At 39.3% G+C, this 26,092-nt stretch overlaps 2 protein-coding genes across 6 annotated transcripts; both read left to right on the forward strand.

The window, feature by feature from the left end:
* Positions 1 to 25: 25 nt before the first annotated feature.
* Positions 26 to 16,307, forward strand: CFLAR (CASP8 and FADD like apoptosis regulator). 3 transcript variants are annotated; one of them, XM_074548262.1, is made up of 12 exons: positions 26 to 167; positions 1,511 to 1,630; positions 3,177 to 3,605; positions 4,510 to 4,615; positions 5,543 to 5,678; positions 5,841 to 5,938; positions 6,805 to 6,856; positions 7,580 to 7,635; positions 8,615 to 8,693; positions 11,002 to 11,497; positions 12,415 to 12,562; positions 13,973 to 16,307. In XM_074548262.1, the coding sequence occupies exons 3-11, from the start codon at positions 3,310 to 3,312 to the stop codon at positions 12,557 to 12,559; spliced, it is 1,464 nt and encodes a 487-aa protein (XP_074404363.1). In that variant the 5' UTR covers positions 26 to 167; positions 1,511 to 1,630; positions 3,177 to 3,309; the 3' UTR covers positions 12,560 to 12,562; positions 13,973 to 16,307. The 3 variants fall into 3 exon arrangements, with proteins under 3 accessions (XP_074404363.1, XP_005484243.2, XP_074404364.1); XM_005484186.4 differs by having other exon boundaries at positions 27 to 167; positions 1,508 to 1,630; XM_074548263.1 differs by lacking the exon at positions 1,511 to 1,630 and having other exon boundaries at positions 27 to 167.
* Positions 14,092 to 25,291, forward strand: LOC102073289 (caspase-10). 3 transcript variants are annotated; one of them, XM_026791611.2, is made up of 8 exons: positions 14,092 to 14,232; positions 18,461 to 18,795; positions 18,939 to 19,038; positions 19,576 to 19,711; positions 20,581 to 20,669; positions 22,092 to 22,197; positions 22,936 to 23,440; positions 23,930 to 25,267. In XM_026791611.2, exons 1-8 carry the CDS (start codon positions 14,092 to 14,094, stop codon positions 24,099 to 24,101), a joined length of 1,584 nt encoding a protein of 527 aa, XP_026647412.2. In that variant the 3' UTR covers positions 24,102 to 25,267. The 3 variants fall into 3 exon arrangements, with proteins under 3 accessions (XP_026647412.2, XP_005484241.2, XP_074404361.1); XM_005484184.4 differs by lacking the exon at positions 14,092 to 14,232 and adding an exon at positions 17,105 to 17,245 and having other exon boundaries at positions 23,930 to 25,290; XM_074548260.1 differs by lacking the exon at positions 14,092 to 14,232 and adding an exon at positions 17,356 to 17,499 and having other exon boundaries at positions 23,930 to 25,291.
* Positions 25,292 to 26,092: the final 801 nt, after the last annotated feature.

Genomic DNA, 26,092 nt, shown 5'->3' on the forward strand with positions numbered 1-26,092 from the left:
TGTTTGTTTGACTCTGGGGTACAGCAGGAAACAAAACTAAAACCAACATCCTGCCTCTCCCCATCCCCCCCTGGCCCGGCGCTGGCCAGGGGGCCGGTACGGCCTCAGCTCCTCCCTGCTCCAAATGGCGGACCTGGCTGCTGTAGAGACTTCCCCGACTCGTCTGGGTGCGTTCTACCTTCCCCCGCTCCTTTCCCCCCTCCTTCCCTCGCACTTCCCTTCCCGCCGTACGCTCTGAGCACAGGCGGCCCAGCGCCGGAGCGGCCGCTGCGAGCGGGGCCCGGGCTCGGTCTGGGCTCGTGGTGAGAACCGAAACCGAATGTGATTTTAAATGACGCTCTTAGAAAAATTACTGGAAATCTGCATAAATCACGTTTAGTAGTTGGGGATTTTTGATTGGTTTTGCGTTTTTGGGGTTTGGGGTTTTTTTGTTCTGTTTTAATTAGGAGGACTGGGACCTTAAAACAAATTAGCGTGGTAAGGAATGTGGTGATCCCCGCAGCGATTCCCTGTTTTTTCCTGAGTACGTTGCGCAAGTTCTGTTGAAGGCCGTAGGGCAGTGAGGCAATAGGGGAATTTAAAAGGTGTGGAGCATGCTCTGCGACTTTGAAAAATGCCAGATGAGCCTCCTCCAAGTGCAGCCGTTCCAGCAGCGCAGCCAAGGCAGAGCGGAGGAATCACGGAGCGCAGCCCGACCCCCCCGGCCAGGTCATCTCTGTTCTCCCCTTCCAGCACGGCTCTTCCGGCCGAGCTCGTCTTGGGAAGAAAGAGCGTTTCCTAAATCAGAACGACACCCACTGGAGTCATATCCTGGTTTTGTTGCTGCAAAGATGACTGTGAAAGGTTCAAGATGAAAAATGCTAGCAAGGAGTTAACTGGAGCCTTGTGCATCTTCGTGTGAAATTTTAGTGTGTTATTTCCTGCTCCTTTGCTAAGGTGTTAAAAAAAAAAAAAGCCTAAGTAGACATGCACATGAACACAAAAATTATTGAGGCAACTTTATCTCTGATGACTAAGAACTTTTTTATTTTGTCTTATAAAAGATAGGCTGATTTTTCTCTCTTCTTTGTATAGAATTTATATTCAGTAAGTCATCTTGTTGCAGAGCCCAGATAATCAAAAGTTAGGCTGCTGGGTGTATGGTGTGGTTGCTTTTTTCTTTAACTTTTGCATCTATAATGACTGTATCTGTTATATTTGAAAAGGGGTCATCAGATGGAAGACTGGAGCATTATGCCCTTTATCTCTTATGGCGGAGTGGATTGGCAAAGTTACAAACTGTTTTAGTTTGTACTAAAAGTTCACTTCCTGTTGCTTTTACTCATTCCCCGCACAGTACCCAATGAATGTTATCTGCACAGCTGGTTTTCCTTTATTTAGAGCACAATTCCTGTTCACTGCAGTCATACAGGAGAATGACTGACCCTTGTCATTTTCTTTGGTTTTCCCACCCCATAAAATTAGGAAGTAGCCCCCATAGTAATTTGTGATCTTGACATTTGTCCAGCAGAGAATGAGTTAATGTAGTCACTGGAAAATTCTGGATGGAAACCAATGTGTTCTGGATCAGTGGTTTGGCAATGGCCAAATGCCAGTTTTCCCGTGTTCTTGTGAACAGTTTTACATACAGGTAAGATAATTTCAAGACTGAGTAGAATCAACATTTTTTATAATGAGCATGTAATGTACCATATATAAAGGAAATTCACGAGAGAAGAGGATTCATATGTGTGTTGCAAAGGCAAATTATTTTAAAGTTAATATATAAATAGTAATTCTGCATGTTTGAAATTCCAACTCGGTGGGAAATTCCCCAATAAAACACACCCTTCCTCTGTTTTTTTTTAGCTGGTTTTAAAAGATTAGATAAAAATCAACTGGGGTAGTTAAGAAGTTTTTCTGGTATTTCCAAAAATGACCAAAAGATGTTAAATTCCAGTTTCACTTTAGAGTTAAACTATTACTTCAAGGTCTTTTGAAAGTCCCAGCTAAATGTACCTGGGAGATGCTTTCATATGAAGGTGCTTTGTGCCTCACCCTTCTTGACTGCATTATGTCATGAAAACAGTGTCATTCTATAGAGTTCTCACAAGTGTTTGATGCTAGACTAAAAATAAGTTAGCAATAAATATGCTTTTCTTCTGGTAGAAAACTTTCCAAAACACATTACGGTACATGAGGGGTTCCTCTGTTTTAGATTAATTTATCCCCCCTGCTTAATTATGGACACAATATGTGACATTTTTGATTGTAACTTCTAGAATGTGTAGCAAAAGGATGAAAATGCTGTAAAAAAATCTAATTCAGGTGCTAGAATCTTTTGGTATGTTAGGCTTTGAAGTTGCATTGGCATTTGCTTTCCACTATGGTGTAAATAAAACTCTGCAGTATAGTGATCAAATTCTGTGGAAGGAGTAAGATTTGTCTTTAGGTTTGCTCATCTGCCACTTCTCCGTATATGTAATGGAGGTCAGAGGAGGTTAGATAGAATTTCCATAGTTGGTGGCAGTGGAAATTGAGCACAGCACCCTCCTGATTTTGTTAATCACGAGGCTGGGGGTTTTTCTAAGTTTGAATTTTTGTTCCAGTTTTCAGCATGGTGGTACATGAATGTTTAGTGAAGAAAAGATGATCTATGGCTTATCTATACCTTCAGAATGAACCAATTTGCATATTTAAAGTTGGAGTATTTTCTTTGAGTGGGTTTTCAATCTTTTTGAGCATGGAGGGTGTATGTGGAAAATCCTTTTAACTCCAGATTAGAATAAATTTAAATTATGTTAATAATAAGAAAATACACACACTCTTGAATTTACAGATAATTAGTGGTTTTAAAATTACATGTTACATTGTTGCTGGGAAAAGGGCAGAGATTTTGGAAATACTTGATCTACCACTCATCAGCAAGCTGATGACTTGTTTCACTTCCTATGGAATATACAGACTCGTGGTAACGTCATTTACTCTAAAAAGAATTTACATGTCTTTCTGATTAGTATGACCTTCCAAATACTTTTAGTTTTCTAATGAACAACTGGGAGATTCCCTTGAATAAAGGAGGTCTGAGTAGTATATGTTGGAGTGTTAGTTGAAAGTTAAATGCTTCAGATAGGAGAGTTAACTGTGGACTTGTGCAGCAGATCACTGATTTATTGCCTTTTAATTCTCTCCCACAGAACTGTCCTAGAAATGCACCTAGATAAGAATGAACAGAAGAGAAGTACTGTGGTAGACACAGGCTTTGTGTCATGCTGGTTTCCAGTTTAAAAACCAGTAGGCTGGCAATTTTAAAGAAACAGCAGCAAAGTGATGACCAGGTGCCAAGTGCCAGCTTTCCTTATTCATCAGATTCAAGAAGAACTGGGTAAAGAAGAAGAAGAGATGATGGTTTTCCTGTGCCGAGACCTTGCTCCTGACTTGGCCAATGCTGATCTGAAAGAGATCCTGCTGGCTTTGAATGAGAGAGAGAAACTGACTCCTGTTGGCTTATCTGAGCTGTTGTACAGAGTTAAGAGGTTTGACTTGCTGAGGAGGATCCTGAACACTGAGAAGGCAACAGTGGAAGCTCACCTTGCCAGGAGTTTCAGACTTATCCCTGATTACAGGTAATATATCTATTTCAGATTTCAAAGCTACACTGTCTTGTTCAAAATATGTGGTTTGGTTTTGGTTTTTTTCCTTTGTTTGGAGGGGTGGGAGCTGTATGGGTGAGTTGTTTTTAAAATTTTTTAAATTTTGTTTAATACTTCTCAGATTCAGAGAATATTTATTGAAGGTAGAAGAAAAGCAGAAAAGGACATTATATCTAGAGTTGTAGTTCAAAGAAAATATCAAGTTTAGTCCCTGAATTAAACTTCAGTAGTTTCTCACTGGTCATGGCATTAGAAGCATCTGTATTTAAGGAGTTTGTGTGTTTGTGAATATAAACAGTGATGTTTGTAGAGTTCTAGATTAGCAGCTAAAAATGACACTTTAAAAGAATATCATTGGTTACACATATTTTCTTTTCTGGTTTGCTTTGGGGACATAGCCATGTGGTATAACTTTTCTCAAGGGACTTCTCTCTTACTTGTTTTACTCTATTAGTTTTGAGAAGCTTAAATTAAGAAATTCCAGTTATTTTCTTTGAGAGACTTCAGAAAGAAATCCATATACTCATAAGGAAGATTTTCCTGTATTAAATTCTCACTATAATAAAAATAATGTAACTAAGAGGTAAAAAAGTTAAGGATGTGTTCTGTTGTCTCATTCTCTCACTTAATCTCTGTCAAACATTAAAGAAACTTCTGTTTTCCTAACAGTAGCTATTACACTGTCAGTCTGAAAAACACAGGTGATGATTAGCAAGAGTATTTTATAATTGGATCTTGAAACAGGGTACATTTTTTACCTGTTTCTTAGTTAGAAATCCTAGATTGAGACTGGAACATCGGGAGAAGTTGAGTAGTAGGGAAAGGGAGGAATCCTGCTGCAAGCTAATGATTTAGAAATGTCTCAACTTTATTTCAGGGTACTAATGGTAGAGATAAATGAAAATCTGGAGAAAGATGAAGTGGGTTCTCTTGGTTTTCTACTCAGAGATTATGCACCTCGTATGAAAATGGCAAAAGATAAGGTATGTTTTCCTTAATTCTGGCATTCTCCTCTGCAGCAAAGAGACTTCAAGTAAAAAAATATGTAGCTAGACAGCAAAGGAAAGGAGTCAGTACTGCAAGGAGTATTGAGGCAGGAGTACACAAACATCATGAAGCAGACAAGGAGTTGTGGCTTGTGTTTCATTTTGTTGATTTTTAATTCAAGGAAAAAGAAGCATGGAAAACTAGTAAAAAAGTAGGAGGGAACAATGCTTGTTATAGTGTACGGTGGTTGAATGTACTTCATGGGCAGGCATTTTACAGAAGTCTTTCTTCAGTATTTCTGACCTGAAAGTTTATGTAAGAATGATCTCGAACCAATAACCATTTGAATTCTGTCTTGAATTACAAAGTCACTTTTTGTTTGTGCTCTGCTTCACTTGCAAAAGAACACATATATTGTAATTACGTCTTTATAGCTTTGCATTCTGAATATTTTTGTTAAGTCCTCTGAGAAAGCAGAAATTCAGTAGAGAGGACTCAGAAACCTTGACCACTGTGCAGAGAAGACTGAAGATTTCTGTCTTCCTCCTTTGAGGGTTTTTTCCTTTTCTGTCTTCAGTCAGAGAAGGAGAGAGGTCCTGAAAATTTCCCAAAGCTTTTCTTGCCTCTTGCTTTGTGGCATGTGAGTGGCATTCACATTGGCTGGCTTTGTAGCAAAAACAAAATGCAAAACTGTTTCCTCAAAAATTTAAGATTGATCTTTAAGAATATCACTTTGTAGTTTCTATTACTCCTGTAATATTATCAAGGATTCATATGTCTCTCAGATAATTTTCTTAGAAGGTGTAACATCTCTAATTGTTTATACAGCCTTTATGACCTCTCCATGGTATTTTCTGTGTTGCTTTGTTACATCTGGTGGAGAAAAAAATACTGATGTGTTTGGGTTTATGTTGCTATTCTAGAGTTTTCTAGCTCTTATAATTGACCTAGAGAAGCTAAATTTGGTGGCTCCTAATCAACTGGATCTGATAGAAAACTGTTTTCGAAGTATTCACAGGATAGACTTGATTAGGAAGATTCAGACGTACAAACGCAAAGGTAGGATGCTCTTTTTGCACTGGTTACTCTTGATAGCAACAATCAGATGTGCTGAAGATAAAACTATGACTTAGAAATAAGGGCATTTGCATTCTTCATAGATTTAGGTTTTCAAAACAGTTGAAATATCATGGTGTATTTGTGTTTCTGTTAAATTTGCAGCTTCAGTGTCCTCCGTTCATTGTCAGCCAGTTTATGTAAATGCTCATCCAGCCTCTCTCCCTAATTTCAATCTGATTGAGCCTCCTTATCATTCAGGGGTAAGTATGCAAGAAGTGAAACAAATCCTTTGCTTCTAAATATTGCCAGACTTTAAAAGGAGATCCATCTTTCAGAGCCTGAGGAATTAAAGATGGCTTGTGACTAAAATATTGCTTTATTTCCTTCAGTTGTTCCTGTTATTTACTGAGTTTAGGATCTGATTAAAAATCTGCCTGAGAAAGATGCCATTTAAAGGACTTCTGTGAATTTATTTCTATTAGTTGAACATATAAAATCTGTATCTTGAAAGTTTTTTTGTATTACACTTTGGAGGGTGAAGTTTTGCTTTGACTGTTCTTTGCAAAACATATTCTTCTTCTTTGTACCTTTCCACCTTTCCAGGAAAGTAAAGCTGAAAATGATAGGTTTCTTAAGAAGAGTTTTTCAGGGGTTTTTTTTGTGGTTTGTTTTAAACTCAGTTTAAGAAGATATCTCAGTATCTGAAAAGTCATCAAATCCTATTGCATGCAGTATTCTTTATATTTGAGTATTAGTATATATATTTGAGATATTGTATTAGTATGACCTTTCTTGAAGTCTTTAACCTTGCTAAATGTGATGATATTCATTGTCATGTGTTCAGTAAACATGCAGTTCCCTGCTGCTGTATAGGAAACAAAGTTCACATCTTCAGAGGCTTTTCCTTGCTGTTGATGGCAAGAGGAGGAACAGTTGGGTGTTTATTTTATTTGTCTGTGCTCTGGATAGGTTTTTTCATCTGTTATGTTGTAATTCTATTTAGCTGATAGTAATTAATCCAAAATATCATTTTACCGAGGAAGAAGTACTGCTGTGTTTTACTTTGGAACACGTTTATTAAGTCTTGAAGGAGAATAGGAAAATTATGCCTTTTTCTTAATTTCAGACTCAGAATGAGAGCATGAAAAAATTACAAAATGGATCAAGTCTTACTCTGGGTAAGAGCATTTTATCTAAAAGAGCCAAATGATGAATTTCATTACATCAAAAGGACTGCTATTTGATAATTGTGTTCATGGCTAATCCTGTTAATAACATCAGGAGCAGAAATACTTGATATCTCTCAGAACTGAGCCTAGCCTTACTGTTTGGTCTTGTATTTGCTTTGCTTGCACTGCCACATCTTAAAGCATTCTTAAAAATTGTAAGCTTCCACTGTCAAAACTTCTTAACAGAATAATTATTTTATTAGTAAAACCATGGATAAAATTGGCTAGCCAGCTCTGGAGCCTGTGTAGTGCAGTTCTGCCCATTAACTCTGGAGAAGGAAGGTTTTGTGTCAGTTCAGCAGTGAACTGCCCACCAGGCCAGCCACAAGTTGTGCATTGAATACCAGGTTCTTTCCATGAATAATTTCTTTTCTCTGGAAACCTCAAATACCTCTCAAATATGGTGATTTTTAAAATTAGTTGGGTGAATTCTTTCAGTGTAGAAGAGATTCATTGTTTCTTCTAGTCCCAAGCAATGCAGAATGAAATCCAGCTAACGTTTTAGAGGTGAATAATTTAGGGATTTTTAAACTTCAGTGGCATACATAAAAACTAAGCAGTCCCAATGGGTGAGAACTTTGCTGAAGTAGGTACATTCTTCTTTATAATTGATCTGGTGATTAAAAGAGATCACTGGCATTTGCATACTGAGATTGCTTCTGTATGTTTTAGCTGCAGCAGAACCGCTTCACTTGTCCATTGAGGAGTCAGGATCAGTGCCACATAAGGTATATTCTTATGTATATGTATGCATGTAAATAAATACAATATCCGTGAATATTTTCCTTAGGTTTTTTTTGTGTTTCATTTTGATATTGAGTTGTGTTCAGACAGAACAATGGGTACATCCTCAGCCATAAACAGGTTCTGTGAATTGTTTTTGGAGAATATATTTGAAATATAAAATATTTGCTGCTACTCTGGAAGCAGCAGTGTGCAAAATACATGTATCTATGATGTGCACACAGAAATCAGACATTTGTTAGTGGAGACACTAACAAATCAAAACCTGTTTAAGTTCAGACCTCTTGGCACATGCATTAGAAATCACAGAGCTTCTTTGCATGCAGTAGATTTTGTTCTTGATTCCTTCCTCACCCCTTGCTTTCGAGGCAGAAGACAGACATGCTTTGGGGATTTATGATAAGGATGGCCAACTGCTGTTTGCACTAGTTCTCCTATAGGCCATGAACCAACCTGTAGCAAATTGATTTGCTTCAATCAGTTCTCTTCAGAGTGGAGAGGAATTGTGATAGAGTCATTATGGATGACTTAGGAATAAGGAGGTTGTTCAAATAAATAAGGAAATAAATTTTCTGATGAACAGTGCTTGCTTGCACACCTGTGGAATACAAAAGTTCTCCACATTTATTGTGTTGGCAGTATGAAGCTTGTACAGTTTTAGTCTCTGTTTAAGAATCTTTATGGTAGTGAGATTATATAAGTATATAGTACAAGTACACAAGTATACAAAAACTAAGCTTGTACAGAAATAGAGGGAAAAGAATCATTAGTCCCTTTCTCCTGTGTTTTTGTACATAGATAAGACACATTACAACCCAGTAGACAGATTTCTGCTAGCTAATTGGTGGAAAACAACAGAATGTTATTTAATATATCTAAAACATAAGATTTGAAAAAATAATATGGTCTAAAAGTTGAGAAAGTAATGTATTAACTTTGTAATTGTCCTTTCACATTTCTCAGATGTCTGATGATTCCTACAGAATGCAAAGTCAACCTTTAGGAATATGCCTGATAATAGATTGTATTGGCAATGACACTGGTAAGTCTCTGGAATTTTAAGTCTCTTGACTTGTTATTCTCAGATCATTAGAAGAATTTAGTTTAAAAAATATAATGTACATTTACCAGCCAGATTAGGGTAGTGTTGTCCCAGTAATTTAATCTACCAATTCTAGTAAGGGTTCAAAGTGTTGGAAGGGACAGCAGCAGGTTAAAGCCAACTGTCCTAATTATTGGAGAAAATGTTTGTTTTTTTTGGTGCAGAATCTCTGAATGAAGGAGCTTGGAAGAGGATAGACTGAATTTTGGGATGGGCAAAAAAGATATTCAGCAACCAACAGAAAAATCAGGCTTACAGCAGTCATACAGTCATACAGCAGGTTATTGGCAGAAGTGGTAGTGTTTCCCACCAGCTAACAAAACCAAAACTGTTGTGGATTTGAAGTGCAGTCATATTGGACACCAGAGATTCTCAATAGCCATGAGGTCCTTTGTTAATGATGCACCTGGGCTTCTGTCCTGTCTTGCACAGTTTAGCTGAAAGTGTCACCACAGTGAAACTGAAAGTGTCGCCTCTGCTGGCAGTGTAGTCACTGCCATGGTTGAAATGTGGGCGTTTCCCAATTGTCTTTGTAGAATCCTGGAATTAGATCTTTGCACAGTCAAAAACACCCCTCACTCTCTAAGCACTGTAACACATGAGGCTAAAAATAAAAATGAAGAGAGTATTTGCAGCCAGTTCTGTAATAGGCTGGGAGATGTAGGGAAGGAGAGGCTTTCCAGGCATGTCTTTCGGTTTTCTCAAATGTAATGGTCCAGCAGATGAACTAACTTAGAATTGCTGATGTAGTTGAAGGGCAGTGCTTGTGGAGCTCACACACAGAAAGTCTGTATCTCAGATATATAAAGTCACATTGCCAGCATTTAACAGGATAGAAGGCAAGACTTGCACTGAAGTACATTATGGTGCTAGTGGGATTCAGAGGAGATAGGGCATTTGGCATTGCTTAAAGGAGTTTGCTAGAAAGGCAGAAATAGTTGTGCCACACTATTCTGATGTCTGAGTACACTGAAGAAAAAGAAGAGGGCAGGGAAAACATTAGAAATGTTATCTGTGGCATGCATTAGAATCTGTAGCTGTCCCAAGATTTAATCTCAGGAAGAGGAGCCAGTAATAGATACTGTAGGATCAAGAATTACAACACTTTATAATGCCCAGTGTAAACAGCATGACTTTATCAAATGCTGATAAAATTCAAATAGAAATGCACCTTGCTGTTTTGTAAATAGCTGCTTTTGACTTTTCCATTTGGAAATCAGTTTTAATCCTTACATTGTATAAACAGTGAGGGGAGAAAAGGCTAGTGTTTTATGTAGAATGGAGATGCTGAAAAATCAATGGAGTTTGTTGGCAGAGGGCTAGTGTTGAAGAAATAGGTAGTTTCTGATCTCAGGCTGCAGCATGTAATTCTTTTCCTACCAGAAGCTGTGCATGGGCAATGTGTATGTGCTTTATACTAAAGATCCAATGCTGTAAGTCACAGTAGCAGCTCGTGGTTATCTGAACACTTAATATCTGTGGTTTTAACCACTATGTATCTGGTTTCAGTCCCATGTTAAGAAACATCCAAAGTAGTTATTCAGATCTTAGCACATTTTCCTGCAGCACAGGTTAACACAAATACAGTAAGAGTTAAGTCTTGTGGTTTGGCTACCTATAGTTTTAATTTCTAATTTGATTGAAAGAGTTCATTATTCAGCTTTTTTTTTTTTTTTTTTTTTTTTGCCTGAGAATGCCATTCTGTCCCAGTTAAGACTCCAGTGTCCACTCTTCACCTGGAGCTCATCACTTAAATTTTTAGGAAGCAAAAATGACTGCAGCAGGTTCATTTTTGACTGATGAAAGAGAACCACTGTGTTTCTTATGCAGTTCTGTGTATCTATTATAGACATTCAGAGTAATTGAGACCAATTCAAAGGTGGAGCAGACTTCCTATGCTGTCCAGATCACTCTTCATAATTTCAAGTGTGGTTTTTCTTGCCTTATATTTTAAGTCTTAGGAATCTGGAATACTAGCTCTAAAGGAAAATATTTAAGTGTCTGTGGAATGTGAACAGATACAGTGTCTCTGCTGTCATGAAACATGTAACTCACAGGAAAGACAACATGCATGTAGCACTCTAAGTATGCAATGTACTGTGATCAACACCAAGTACTCCTGATTTTTTAATTATTGTGCTAAAATAAACTACTTAGTTTCAATAGAAAAACACTAAGTACTGTAATTCAATATAGATGAGATTGAGCCTTGGTGTGCCTTGGTTTAATTACTTCTTGCTTCTTTCAGATGTGTTGGAAGAGACCTTCAGAGGCTTAGGCTATGAAGTTCATTGTCACAGATATTTAAATATGAGCTCCATGAATCAAACATTGCTTGAAGTTGCAAGGTGGCAGAAGCACAAAACTTGTGACAGCTTTGTTTGCATATTGGTCAGCCGTGGAAACTCTCAGAGCATCTTCTGTACAGACCACACCTTTTCTGGATTCCCTTTGGACCAAATAAAGAAATACTTTACAGCAGACTCATGTCCTGGACTCCTAGGAAAACCAAAGCTTTTTTTTATTCAGAGCTATGTTGTGCCAGAAAATGAGCAAGAATGTACCTGTCTGTTGGAAGTTGATGGCAATGCTGATAATATCAGAGCTAAAGTCACTATTCCCCATACAGCAGACATCTTTTGGAGTCATTGCAAGGTGGATGTGTCTACACTAGAACAATCCCCAACTGCACCCTCAAAATATCTACGCTGTCTGGCTGAGCTACTCCGTAATCCTTATAAAAGGTAAATTAAAGGAAGAGGAAAGAAATAACCCTTTTTCTATTATAGCTTATTGTCATGGAGAATGAGAAACCTTAAATTTCAAACCATCTGGTCCTGAAATGTGTTTTCTTGCAGTGTCACAGTCTAAAAGACAAGTATCCTCACACAACTGCATAGAAAGGTAGCCTAAACCAGGAGTGAAGTTTCTGATGTTACAGTGTAAAGTTAAAGTGCGTTATGGCATTGGGGTTTGCAGAGTGAGAAGGGAAGAACCTGTCCTGGACAATGTATGTCAGTGCATTAGACAGGATTGGAAATCTTCCTTCTGCAAGATAAACAGGCTTCTGTTAAACTGAGGATTGCCATGTACCATTAAGACAAGCTGTGCTTGCAAATATAAACAGTCAGTGCTACTTAAGGATATCAGGACAAAGGCAATAGAGAGGGAAGGATTTTCTACTTTCTCTAAATTTAATTAACCCTTTATTCACAGAGCAAAGTGATTTCCAATATGTAATCTTGAACTTAAACTATCAGAAAACTTTTGTCTGTTTAAAGAGATCAAAAGGAATCTGTGTAAAAGGCAGATACATTTGGATATATAACTTACCAACACAGGCTTTATTTATACAGCTGATCTACCAGGGAACTAACTGTTATTCAAGGTAGTTGCAGTGCTAGCATTTAGTACCTTTTTACAAGCCCTAAAGCCTTGTCCTGAAATCACAGATCATCATGTCAGCGTAATCAATATCACAGCAATGATTTGTCTCAAAATGCATGTGCAGCCTTGTGTGTTAGAGGTCTTGCCTCTGCAGTAGAGACTGAGATTGCAAACTTTCTCCATGCTGAGTCTGAACTTATTTTCTCTCCTGTGAATTCTTAAATGGTGTCTTGCTTCATTCTCTAATGGGATGCTTTTGATTCTTTTGCTGCAGGAAACTCTGTATATTGGCTATCCATATGGAACTTAACAAAAAAGTTTATGATGGGAATATGACCACTGACCCAAGCCAACAGTACTCACTGCTGCTCCAGCACACACTGAGAAAGAGACTTTTTTTCCCACTTGATTGCTGTTAAAAAGTACATATCTGAAGTTTCTAACAAGAAGCATTTGCTATGATGCAAAGTTTAATGCATACTTCTATTTATGCATTGTTATTTCATGTATATCCAAAGTGCCTGTTGCTTCCAAACAAAGGAATTTACAAGCATTTTAGTGTGCTAAGACACTAGATTTTGTATTTTAATATCATAGTCTCTGAAATCTTGGATGAGAATGGTAACTATTGTATAGCAGTGTAGCATATCTTGTTACAGAATGCCACGGGTAAACAGACTGTAAAGAGATCTAAACTGTATAGCTGTTGGGTTTTCCAAGAAAAAACAAAAGTGTTTTTATTGCTTCATTGGTGGTTTTTAACATACCTCCTAGCAGTTAATATTTGAACAAATATACTGAAATGTATTGATTATTTTCCCCTTCACCTAGTAGTGGCAAAAGGCTCAGGAAAGCATTCCTACCCAGTAATGCCAGATCTTTGCTAACAAGTTCTGGCTTGCATGCCTCTATAGACTGGCAAAACAGAAGGGAGAGAAAGATGGTCTTTTCAGTAATCTGGATTCCATCTGGTTGCTGCATTAAAGATTCCATTGTTAGAACTGTCCACTGCTCACAGGGGTTCTGTGTTAATAAATGAGACAGTCTGCCATGCTTTGGGCCAAGGATGTTTTCTGCTAATGCAAAAATGAGTGTACATGTGACAGGACACTGCAGTCATCTGCCATACTGTTAAAAACATGCAGGATTTTGGCAGATGTCTTGTGGAAGGCGAAACATGATTCACACTCATTGTACCAGGCATCGTTGTAGAAAGATACTTCAAAATGTTTCAATTTAAATGTAGCATGTAGCAGCCATTGGCCTTTAAGACTGTATTATGTTAAACACCTCACCCTTACTGCTTTTGCTTATGAAAAAGAATATGCCTCTATTAATTCATATTTTTCCCAAGCTCTTGTTCTTGTGAAAAAAGAAAAGGGTAAATTGTCCTAAATACAAAAATTTTTCTCCAATGTAGCAGTTGCCCAACTAAAAGTTAACTGCCTTAAAGTTCAGTTAGCCTGCTTGTATAACCTAGATGGGTTGTATTGAAGTTATTGTCTCTGAACTTAGTGACAATAAAGTAGGCCACTGCTAAATATTTAATTTTTACTCATAATATAGGGTCCTATGTGAGAAAATAATTCAAGGTCCTGGTATGCTCTGCTTGGTTTCTGTTTAAATTTTTAATGGAAAAAGAGAAGGATACAAAATGACAGATATGGAATATTAGAAGTTTCTTCCTGTGGTGGCTGGTAACTAAATGGTGAAACAAACATTTCCTGTGGTTGTAGAAATAAGGTGTCATTTCAAGTTACATGTATCTAAGTAATGTTAAAAAATGTGATCTTCTTCACAGATTAACTTCACTTTCCTATTTCCTTTACTAGCTTTTGCATTTGACAAGCACCTCTGCTACCCTATAGACAACCAAAAGCAGGGAGAATGGAACCAAGGAGACAGATGAGGAAAAGAAATGTGGAAATTTTAAACAGGAACAAGAAGGGGAATGGTAGGGAGCATCAAGAGAAGAACAAGTAGGGGAAAGGCGATTCGGAGGAGAAATACAGTATTAATATTGGAAGGAGAAGAAAACAGGAAAAAGGAAGTGAGAATAATAGTGGCTGTCTTTACAGACTCAAACGATGTGGTGAGTTGGTTGATGTTTTGTGGATTGGTTGCTTGGGGGTTTTGAGTGATGCTAAATGCAACTATTTACTTAAAATATTAGCGGTAGAATATATTCTGCTTTTACAGTTTTGTGACAAGTTTGATTTGGGAGTTAAGAAGGATATATGTTCTTTGCCTTACTGCAAGACACAGTAAGTAAAATCCGTGTCCCTTTCATTAAGAAATGATGCAGAACTGCTGTTTTGAAAACTAGAGGCTCGTGTAATCAACCCTTTCAGTGGAAAAGCAAGGGACTCTCTTTGTGAATGGCTGCTTGGTTGGAAGTGGTTGTAGCCCTCTAGAGTTGTGGGGACAGACACGTATTGTGCAGCGTTCATGGGTGTCAGATACAGATTTTTTACACTGATCCTCAGTACATTCATAAACCGTAGCCACGCACAATCTCTAACCATACATCTAAGCATTATTTATTGCCTTGACACCCCTTTCAGGTGTGGCATTCAAGCAGGCTGGTTCCCTGTACCTGTTGCATGGTGACTATTTATGCAGGACTTCTATGCAGGACGGCAGTTGTCCGTCGCTTCTCCTGTTACAGAATCATGGATTCATAGAATCCTGTTTATAGAATCACAGACTCATAGAATCTGCTGAGTTAGAAGGGACCCGTCAAGATCATCTAGTCCAACTCCTGGCCCTGCACAGGACACCCCAAGAATCCCACCATGTGCTGAGAGTGTTGTCCAAAAGCTTCTTGAGCTCTGCCAGGGTTGGTGCGGTGACCAAGTTCCCTGGAGAGCCTGTTCCAGTGCCCAAGCACTCCCTGGATGAAGAACCTCTTCCTAAAATCTACCCTAACCATCCTCTGACACAGTTTGATTTCTCCAGTCCTGGCAGTGGTCACCAGAGACATGCGGAGACTTGATACCTCTGCCCCTCTGCTTCCCCTTGTGAAGATGTCGAATACTGCAATGAGGTCTGCCCTCAGTCTCCTCTTCTCCAGCCTGAACAAACCGAGTGACCTCAACCCCTCCTCAGAGGGCCTCCCCTCCAAAAACCCTTACCAGATTTCTGTGTCCCTCCATACACATGATGGGGACTGTTTCTTCTTGCTGTAGTGCGCACTTAAGTGGATGCAGGGTGTGGACTACATCAAGTTGTCCCTGTACTGCAGACAGTGAAATTATCTCAGGTTAAATGATCCTTAGCCAAAAGAAAAGGGGGAAGAGAATTTTGTATGCATCATAATTTAGGGTGTTAGCACAGGAACATAGAGAGTGATCTGCTGGTGAAATTTCACGGTCTTAGACTGCCGAAATGTCGAAAGTTTTCAGAACCTGTTATTGAAGGAGGTAAAACAAGCTACACTGCTCCTGCATTGTGAGAGGTTGGAATAAGGCTGCCAGAGTCACTTCTCTGGCACTTAACTACAGTTTTAGTTTCTGATAACTGGGAAAAAATTTCTTGTAGTTCTGTATGTGCTCTATATATGGAAGGTGATGCCTTAAGTGGCTCAGAAGGTGTACTCATGAGGCAAGAGTCAGTGGTGTTTTGTACCAGACTTGAGTTGCATAGTTTTTCTCAGCCACCTACACTGATGTAGCTAAGCCATGAGTTGAGTTTACTTTGCACTGTTACATATTTGGGTAATTACAGTGGTTACCAATTCATTATCCAAAACAGAAGTTACATTCAAGAGGATATTACTGTGCTAGCACTTGTAGATGGAGTATGTTGTGTGGCTGATCTCCCCTTTCAACTCTTCATAAGAAGTATCAGCAGCTCCTATTACAGATACCTGAGTCAGAGAAGCTTTTTATGGGAGTTTCTGAGAATTCTTTTCTGCTTTCCAGAATTTCAAGTGTCTGACATGCAGAACAGTATTGCTGAGAAGAGGCTGCTGTCTGTGTGGATGATCTATATTCAATTTAAATTAAATATCCTGTACTGAATTATTTGTCAGCTTTTCTGTGGCTGGTTTAAATAATGTCTATTTTTCAGCTTCTGTATTAGAAACAATAATAAGACACTATAATTGGATACAAATGCTGGGTTTCATGCTCATATTCTGAATAAAATTTCTGTATGCAGTCAGAATGATTGTCCCTGTCTCCTGCTCAAAGATGACCTGAGACCTATTCTGTGGTCCCTCTAGACCACAGAATAACTCTGAAATTCTTGATCTGTTTATCTTGCAGACCTCTGTAACTTGTTAAATTAGGCTGTGAAGTTTACAGCTCTATAAAAACGAGCTGACTTAATAAAGGACAGCAAGCCTTATAGTTCGAGCAGGTAACTCAACTGCTCTTGGTGTGTTAGACAACAACTTCTGGCATGAGCAAGCAGACTTTTCCCATCCTGTCTCCATTGACCCGAGGTTGTGGGGGGATACATGGGACCCCGGGGATGCTGAAGGCCCCGAGGGGCCTGCACTGAGCAGTCTGCTCACCTTCCTCCTCCTCCCTTTACTGCAGCGGACGCACAGATCTACGTACAGACGGTACTGCAGCCCCCTCCCACAAGCGCTGCTCTTCGAGCTTCCTTCCAGCGGGGAAGCAAAAATTAAAAAAATGTGCCTCAAATGTTTGAGGCCTTTTTGCGATGTAGCCTGCTTTAAAATGGCTTGGCAGCAAAAGCGAGGCGAATTACGGGTCACGTCTTACCCTTGGTACCCGAGGCGCTGCCTGAAGCTTTTTCCCGGTCGCTGGCAGCGTTGCCCGAGCTCACGGGCCCGGAACGCGGGCGGGCGGGCTCCGGTCGGGGCTGGCCCGGCGGGGCGGTGCCACCGCTCGTGTGAAAGGCGCGGCGGGCGCTGCGAGCCGTGCGCCGCTCCTCGGACATGCCCCCGCTCCTTCCCCCGCATCCACCTGATCTCGCATTCCGCCCTGCTGCCGACGCTGCCTCCTGCCGCGGGCGGGAGCTGGGCGCGCTTTCCCCGCCCGCGGCGAGCCGCAAAAAGAACCGCGAAAGGGGCCGCGAGCCGCCGTCCCGGGCTGCTGCCGGGACAGGGATCGGGACTGGAATTCGTGTAAGAGGTACCACAATGTGGGGCTGAAATGGAGAGGGAAGGAAGGAAGGCTCCATCTCCCGAGCCATCTCCCGAGAGCGTAACTCCCGCCGGTTTTGTGTGCGCTGGCTCCCGGCTGCGCGCGGCCTCCGGGCTATCCCTCCGGGACCACGTGCGCCTGCGGGCTGAGCCTTCGGCCTTTGCGGGCGCCCCGGCTTTGCACTAAACCCTTGGGGCAGTGCTCCAGGTCATCTAACACAGTTAAAAAACTTTAAAGAAAAGGTAATTTTACAATCCTTATCCTGCTTATTTCATACGATTTTCTTTCTCTGAGGCGATATCTGAAAGCATACATCAGAGATGCGGATTGGTTACTTTTCTGTGTCGATGCCCCGTGCTGACCAAGCCTGGGCAGCAAGCAGATCCTGCACTGACTGTGCTCCCTCATGTAGAAACCTTTGCTTGCAACTGCTGTAAGCAAAAGATTGAAGACCTATCAGCCAGAAGGCACTGAAGCACCTTCTTACCTATTTAACCTTCCAGGGGCAGAATAGAACTGCCTGGGCTACATGGAAGAAGTTGGTGTAGTGGAAGGTTGATTAGTCTCTATTGAACCTGAGAAAGAGTGAGTTGCTCGTGCAGAGCCTATTTAGACTGAGCATTGGGTGCAATTACATTTTGACTGCTTGTTTCTTGTAAGGGAGGCTTATAAGGGTTTTTCTATGCCAAATGTCACATACAACGTGGAAGCAAATTACAGCTGGGAGTGGATGGCTATTCCACAGCTTCAGCTTGGGTGTCAGCCAAGGTACAGAGGAACACCTCCCTGCTACAGCCAGAGAACGAGAAGCTCTTGGACTGCAGATCAGGGAATATGCATGAACCACTGTGCTGTCTCCATTAATAGCTGTAATAAGTTACTGCAGGCACTCTTCCCCATTACAACAGAAAGAAGCAAAGATCTGAATGTGGAAGATGTTCAAAAGAAAAGAAAATTCAGACCTTGAGGTCATCTAACACAGCTTTTAGCTCAGAGCAGGGCTAACTCCAATTATAGACTGGGTTGTTTGGAGCTTCTGCCAAATCTGGTCTTTTGTGGTCTGTGTTTAGATAAGGAAGTAAATTTCAAATTTATTTAAATTAAAAGGTAATTCAAGGCTTCCAAACAACCATTGGGTAAAATTTTAGTAGAATTTCTGTATTGAGGATTCAAGTGTTACTAGTGTTTGCTTTCTGCTTTCAGAGAGAAGTTGGTTCCAGCAACATGGAGAATGATATCAGCTTGAAGTTCCGTCAGCAGCTTTTCCTTATTAGTGAAAATCTGGTGACTGAAGATGTAGCAGCTTTAAAATTTCTCTGTACTGACTTGCTCCACCTCAGTACACTAGAAGGTGTGAAGTCAGCAGTAGACATCTTCAAGCTCCTTATGGCTCAAGAATATCTGAATGTAGAAGACACTTTCATAGTAGCTGAACTCTTATACAGAATTAAATGTCACTCCTTGCTTGAGAAACTTGGTTACACCAAGGAGAAAGTACAAGAACGTCTGAGTGAGAAGGGAAGAATATCTCCATACAGGTAAGCTGGCAGTGCAATTCTCTTTCCTCCATTACTGCTATCTATGCCATACTGTTTTCCTTTCAATTTTTGAATTATTGGATTGCCTTTGGTTTTTATACCATCTTCTGTTCCACTTTTATCTCACTGCATCTCTGTTACAGGCAGATGCTGTATGAATTGTCAGAGAACATCACCAGTGTGACGTTGAAGGAAATCACATTTCTCCTGAGAGACCATCTTCCAAAGCAATACATGATTCTTGTATGTCAGGAGTGAGCCAAATGTATACATGGTGGGAAGGGGAGAAAGAAGGTGGGAAATAGAAGAAAAAGTGGGAGAAATGTTTGGCAGAATAGAGCATAATATGCAACTAGGCTGGTTGTATTCACGGGGATAGCAAGAAGGAAGATGTTGACAGGCGAGAGTAGAATTTGGTCCCTCATGCCAAGGTCAGTCACTGACAGTTCACAGAGTATAAAAAGGTGACAAATAAAATCTTTGCCCTGCTTGAGCCATATGCAAGGGAGATTCATGTCACTGGTACTGTTTCACAGCAATGAAGCCACGAGTCATTAATATGGTTTGGGTGAATCTGTTTAAACAAGACCATACCAAATAAAAACACAACCAGTGGCTTTCCATGAAGCAACATTTCTGCTTTTATGGTGAAGTAAAACTGACTGGTCCTTATTGGGAGCAAAGCAGATAATAATGTGATTGTCTGAGACAGGGCTGAGAGGCAAGTTTTGATTTCTAAGGAACAATAATGATACTTTACTCTCTTTTTTTGGCTGTCAGTCTGCTTTGGATTTGCTGACTTTACTGGAAAAGCAAAGCCTTTTAACTAAAGACAATGTAAAGATACTGGAGGAAGTCTTTATGACCGTTTCACCTGATCTCCTGGAGACAATAGACCTCTACAAAAAGGGAAAAGGTGAGAAATTCATAGTCTAGGAGTAGGTTTGCTAAAATGCAGAAAGCGCTAGATGGGTCTGGGCTACTGAGCTTAAGGTCATATGTGTATATTGCTGAAATGGGAGCTAGAGAGGCATAAATCTGGTGTAACAATTTCTTGCCTGCATTACTTCCTGGCTGAATTCCTGAAATTCAGTACAGGGATGTGCTGGAATATCTGAGGCCACACAGAGCAGCCCAGCACATACAGAACAGGCTGGGAAACTGAAAATCTGCTTATAGTTATGTCTCATTTCTCCATTTGCCCAGTAATAGTATTGAGATGATGACAACTGTCCTGTAAAAGGCACTTTCTAATCTGTGAATGTGCACTACATAAAGGCAATTGCCTGCTAAGAGGCTGGCAAGACAAACTCTGTGTGCATGTGTGTCTGATACATGGGCTATGAGCATACAGATGATTTTTGATTTTAAATTTTAAAAAGAGATTACTGATTCAGGAGAAAATAAACAAAAAATATAAATTTCAGTAGTAAGAATGCAGATTCTTCTTAAATACAGGTCATTTCTAAGCTGATAGCAAGATGAAAAATTAATTTGAATGTCTTGGGGAGAATCTATCTTTGTACCATGGGTATCTTTTTGCAATATTGATACAAATAGAAGGCTTTCCTGTGTCACAAAAATAAATATAATAAAAATAACCAAAAAATGTTCAGAATAGATCTACTGAACATGATCATGCTATCTTGTGTGGAAGAATTATTCTTTTCAGTGAAACAGTATTTCAGATGCAAAAAGTGATGTATTGTAACTAAACTCCTTTTTGCTGCATCCACAAATATTTGACTTATCTTCATAAATATCTATGCTGAGTTTTTTTTCTAGATAACAAGGCTGCTAATTTTACACAAGGCTTCCCTGAAGTAAACCTGGAGCTGCGTGGAGAATTCAGCAATGTAGAAAATGAATCCAAGGTTTGAGACAATCTCTTAAATAGTTTTTGAATACCTGGAGGTGTGAGGTTTTCATCCTGTCTTGTATGACATTCATCATGCAAGGACTTGTGAGATATCTGTATGTCTCATTAAGTTCCTTGACTAATAATTTTGGATGTTTCAAAGGATATTTGTAACCTTGGAGGCTAGAAATTTAGCAATATTGACAGGTGCGTTGTAGGCAAAATGGACATAATACTTCTGAAGTTATTCACAAGTCAGTGCATGTGCTTATCTTCCTGAAAAAGGCAAAACATTTTCCATTTGTCTAAGTTGTGCATTTTGGAGATGGCAGTGGGATGTGAAAGGGACAAATGGAGCTTCACAGTTCTCACTTTTTGCATCTAGTTTAGAAAAGGTCTCAGGGCATCTTGAAATTTGAAGTCATAAGGGGTAGAATGCAAAGCCCTTGTTAGAAGGATTAAAAGGAGGCAAGAGTTTTTAGTAAGCTATTGCAGAGGTCTTGGTACATGAGAAAAGATCTCTTTTGTGAAATCCCTTCTTAGAGGCCTTATGTGCACTCCTAAACCATAGCAGTGAAACCACTGAATTCTTTCTCTGGCCTTTTCTTTGTTATGACCATAGATATTGAAGGAGCAAGTTGCTCCATTTGTTTATAGCTATTTAATTTCTTGAAGTTTTGTGCTGTAACATCTTTTCATAACCTGATGTTCATACTGCTGCAAAGCTGTTGAAGGAACTTGGAGTGCTGCCTTCATTTTGTCCTAATAAAATGCACAAAAGGAGGTGTGTATTGCTCTCTAGTGAGGAGGAAGGGACTCCAGTGGATGGAGTTTTTTTATGCCAAGGTTGGACTTAAATACATGGTACTTGAAGTTTTGGTTCTTTTCAGCTTTAAATTTATTTTTTTTTTCCAAAAGTGGGAGGTCATTTTAAATCTTAACCAAAAAACTTGTAGTGTGATAGGTTTTTTTGCACTTCTGAGATTTCTGTTCTGCTTGCATCAGTATGAATCACCTACTCCAGGTATTTATTACTGTTCTCAAAAAAAGCCAACTCAGACGTCTAACTTCCTATAGCTTCAGTGTGACCCCTCTGCCATGAAGCTAAAACACTGTTTTGACATTGGAATGCTGGGGTCTTCTGTCCCCATCACCAACTCAGATGGCACAGTTTGGCTGCTGAATCCTGCCTTTTGCATACAGATGAGAACCCAGATGCTAAATCCTTCTGCAGTTTGATAGGATGGTGACAGTGTGCTTGGAGTTTCACTGATGTTTTTGCACAGAGGGAGGCACGATTGAGTTCCAGATGGTAAAATAGCCCACAGTCTTAGGTGCCTCTAAATCCTGGCTGACAATTTTGAGACATGTTAAGGAAATATGAGTAAGTTGAATAAATCCATTGAAACTGTAAGCTTTTTTCTTCTCCTTTCTACAGACTATGAAAAGCTACAAAATGGATGGGCCACACAGAGGATTTTGTCTCATTATTAATAATGTTAACTTCAATAGTTCTCAGAGGAAGGGTTCTTGCAAAGATGCTGGTAAGTTACTGAAGTGAGATTTTTGGAGGATCTCTGTTTCTCCAGGTGAGTTGATTGTGTAGTACTGCCCTATATTTTATTGTCTATGGTTAGTTAATATTCAAAAAGAGTAAAATGCTTGATATGTGTTAAATTATGTCATTTGTTTATCATGGGGGAGGAGAGGATAAAGGACAAGTAACCACAGGGTTTTTCTGTTGGATTATTCTTGAATAATTTTAAGAATCACTTTTTACTTATCCTTTATCTACAGCTATAGTAAAGAACTAAAACTAAACTAAATTAAACCATCATTCTATCTAATATAATGCAAAAATCTGTAATGAAGCAACTCTGTGCGTACTTCTTACTTGGTTCTGTTTCCTCTATTTATCTCTTATGAATAGTCAAAACTGCAACTGGAAAATAATGATGTGAGAAAGGTTTTGCAAGATCTTTTCTGAAACTGGGGAAGGGCAGATTCTTTCTGTTTTCAAGTGTCATTTGCATGCTCACTTACAATGACAATGTATGCACTATTTTCTGAAGCTTGTCTAGAAAAATCCAGGAACTCTGTGTTTGAGCTGATGCCATCTTTTTTTAGTCCAGTTAACCTTTAGTTGGCACTAGTATGAGGAAGAATCTGCAGAAGTGTCAGGGTGTAAGGTCTTTCCCCCTCCCAGATTAGCTTGCATGGTGACTTCATAAAATGTTTTTCTCTTGCCTCAAATTTTCCTTTTGTCTTTTATTTATTTACAGAGCAACTGGAGAGAGTATTCACATGGCTTGGTATGGATGTGAGGACTTACACAGATCTGACGTCTGGGGAGGTTATCAATCTCATGGAAACTTGGCAGCGTGTGCCAGATCACAAAGACAGGAACTGTTTTATATGTTGTATTCTATCTCATGGAAAGTCAGGAGCAATCTATGGGACAGATGAAAAACTTGTGTCAATCCGTGTGCTTACATCCCACTTCACTGCCAAACAATGTCCCCAGCTGGCTGCAAAACCCAAACTCTTCTTTATCCAAGCATGCCAGGGTGACAAGATACAGTGTCCTGTCTATGTTGTTACTGATGGACCAACTCCTGACGCGTCTTCTGTGCAAGAGAGAGTTTTTCTTTCTGAAAGCATTCCTGAAGAGGCTGATTTCCTCCTAGGCATGGCCACAGTTGATGGATATGTCTCTTTCCGCCACATGGAAGAGGGCAGTTGGTACATTCAGGCCCTCTGCAGCAAGCTGCAATTGTTGGTACCAAGGTAAATACTTGGCTTAGTGCTCTGATTAAATTTTTCTTCTTCAAAGGTAGTTTATCTAGGAACACCCACTCATGTTCTTATGTAGATGGAATTAGTTGAAGTGATGATTTCACACTGATTAATTTACATTAACTCTGCTAGTACCATATATGTACTGTAGAATGTGAAGTTTATTGTGCAAAAACACTCAAAACCTCACATCTAGAATCTTTAAGATAGCACAGTTTATTGACAGGTGAAAATATTTTATTCCACTATTTTTCTTTATTGATTGAATTAAGCAAGACAGCAAGAAAAGGTATTTTGTTTTTAGTATGACTCAAATAAGGACAAAAGAGAAATTTGGAGAAAAGTATGTGTTTTCTTTTTTGTGTTTTAAATGTTCATACTCTATCTTCTGGCTGATCAGGGAGATGCTAAGTGGATTGACATCTGCTCACTAATAACTAATTTCTTTTTTTTTTTTTTTTGCTCTCCTTCTGGCTGTAGGGGTGAAGATATTTTGTCAATTCTTACAGAAGTTAATGAAGATGTGGCCAGACGTGATAGCCCTTCAGGGACAAAGAAGCAAATGCCCCAACCAGCATATACCTTAAGAAGAAAATTTATATTCCCAATACCTATGGCCCCTCCTCCTTCAGAGCAATATCAGTGCTTTTAATAAACAAAATTTTATCATCTCATTTAAATGAAGTTCATCACACTACCTATTTTTAGATACTTGGCCAAAACTTGGAGAATCTGTTAGCTTCGATGCAAGGCCTTATAAATTTTTTGTCAAACAAACTGTCAAACTGGAGGAGACACAATTAAAACAATCAATGTGCCAGCTATTTACATCGTCTCTATATTCAGAGTTATCAGTGTTGGAAAAACCACTGAGTAACTCATGTTAAACATTTTTTTACCTGCACAGGCTGCAGATACAATAGGTTGTTCCTCACAGCATAGGGATGGCATGTAAGCTTTCATATTTAAACCAGGATTGTTAATGGTCTGGTTTAGATTCCTCAAGTTTTGTTTTGCAGGTTAACAATTTTAAATCCTGTTTCTAAATCCACTAGCTATGTTCAGAGAGAAAAAAGTGGGAATGAAGAGACAAAACCTTAAGTAGTAAGTGGAAAAGGATTTCTTCAATCTCTAATGAAAATTACATTTAACTTAATAAAGAACCAGTTTCCAACTGAAATCAGCAATTTGTTCCACAGTGCCCTCAAATGTGTAGCATAAGCTTCAAGTACAATGAAGTTTTCCAAAACTGAGTAAAGCCAAAATGCTGCTTATTATTCCCTCTGTGAAACCTTGTGAAATGTTATTTCCCCATCACTTCTGAGAAAATTTATGGTAGAAGATTTGCATGCTCTGAAATACAGCAGTCAGATTAACTTTGTTAAGCATTGCAGTTTTAAATTATCATTTGTTGGTTTAGGATCTAAAATGCAACTGATTTGTGAAGGCTCCTATGGACTGAGCTGCTGACAGGATTTTGAGAGTTAACTGAAATAATGCCATGTCGTTTTGTTATGAACACTTACTATATATGCCTGTGTCTTTCCTGTTTGTTATTACATTAAATTCATACTTTTTAAGAGCTTGGTGAGATAAACATTTTGTATTGGGGTAAGGGTTTGTCCTTGTTTCTGACTGATTCCTGCTCTTTGTTGGGCTTCATGAATCAGTGAGGTTTTAACTGCTTTAGGGTTTAAGCTGAAGTGAAACTTCATCAAAATGCTCATTGTTATATACATATAACTCATTGTTATATAAGATTAGCAATACCTTAAGGTGAAGATAGGAAAGAGTACTGTCTAGTGCTATTGGGTGCAATTTATAGCTAGCACTATTTTTAGGAGGGGAATTTTGCATCATACAGAGCATATTGAAATGCAGCCAGTTTTCCAAAACATGATGGCCCCTTTATGATAATGAAGTGGTATTGCATTTTAATACCCTTTGCATTTTAAGTCTTCTGAGTTGGCATGACTGCCACACTTCAAGTCACATTTATGCCACAGATAAGAAAAATGTTTCATCCTTTAGTGGAATATATAACACTGGGATGGAATTGTGATGTTTCTGACTTGCAGTTACTGTTCAGAATTGATGCACTCATTTTGTATATTTAGGAAACAAATTTTTATCAGTCTGGAGTAACCACTGACTTAGTTTTGTGGGATCTTGTTTTCATTTTTAGTTTGGTAGACAGGGAATGCTATCATGCTCTTTTTCTTTTTCTGTAGAGACTTCTGCCTCAGTAATCACTGGGTAATCTCCACTGGGTAATCTCCAGTGAAATCATAGATAGGTAAAGGCAGTCAGAAGAGTCTGAGCTTACTGAGCCTTGAGTTCCATGGGGGGAGGGATCCACCCTTGTGGAGTGTGAGACTGGTGAAGTCTCCCTTGCTCATAAGAAGTTTGTTTAAGCAGAGTTTACGCTATCCTGATGTGGACTATTCAGTGTATTTCACCTGTGTGTGCTGAGGGCTGTGTTCATGTGGCTGCACAGTGTAATACCTGGTGCATGCAGTGGTACTTGTCAGTACCAAAGGCATGCTGGAACTGGAGCTGCAGCTGCCATCTTTGGCATTTCTGTGTGATCTCCTGCAGGGTGTTGTGAGATGGAAGTTTGAAACTCTTGGGGAGAGTGGGTTG

The sequence above is a fragment of the Zonotrichia albicollis genome, chromosome 10 (genome assembly GCF_047830755.1).
Source record: "Zonotrichia albicollis isolate bZonAlb1 chromosome 10, bZonAlb1.hap1, whole genome shotgun sequence".
Classification (NCBI taxonomy): Eukaryota; Metazoa; Chordata; class Aves; order Passeriformes; family Passerellidae; genus Zonotrichia; species Zonotrichia albicollis.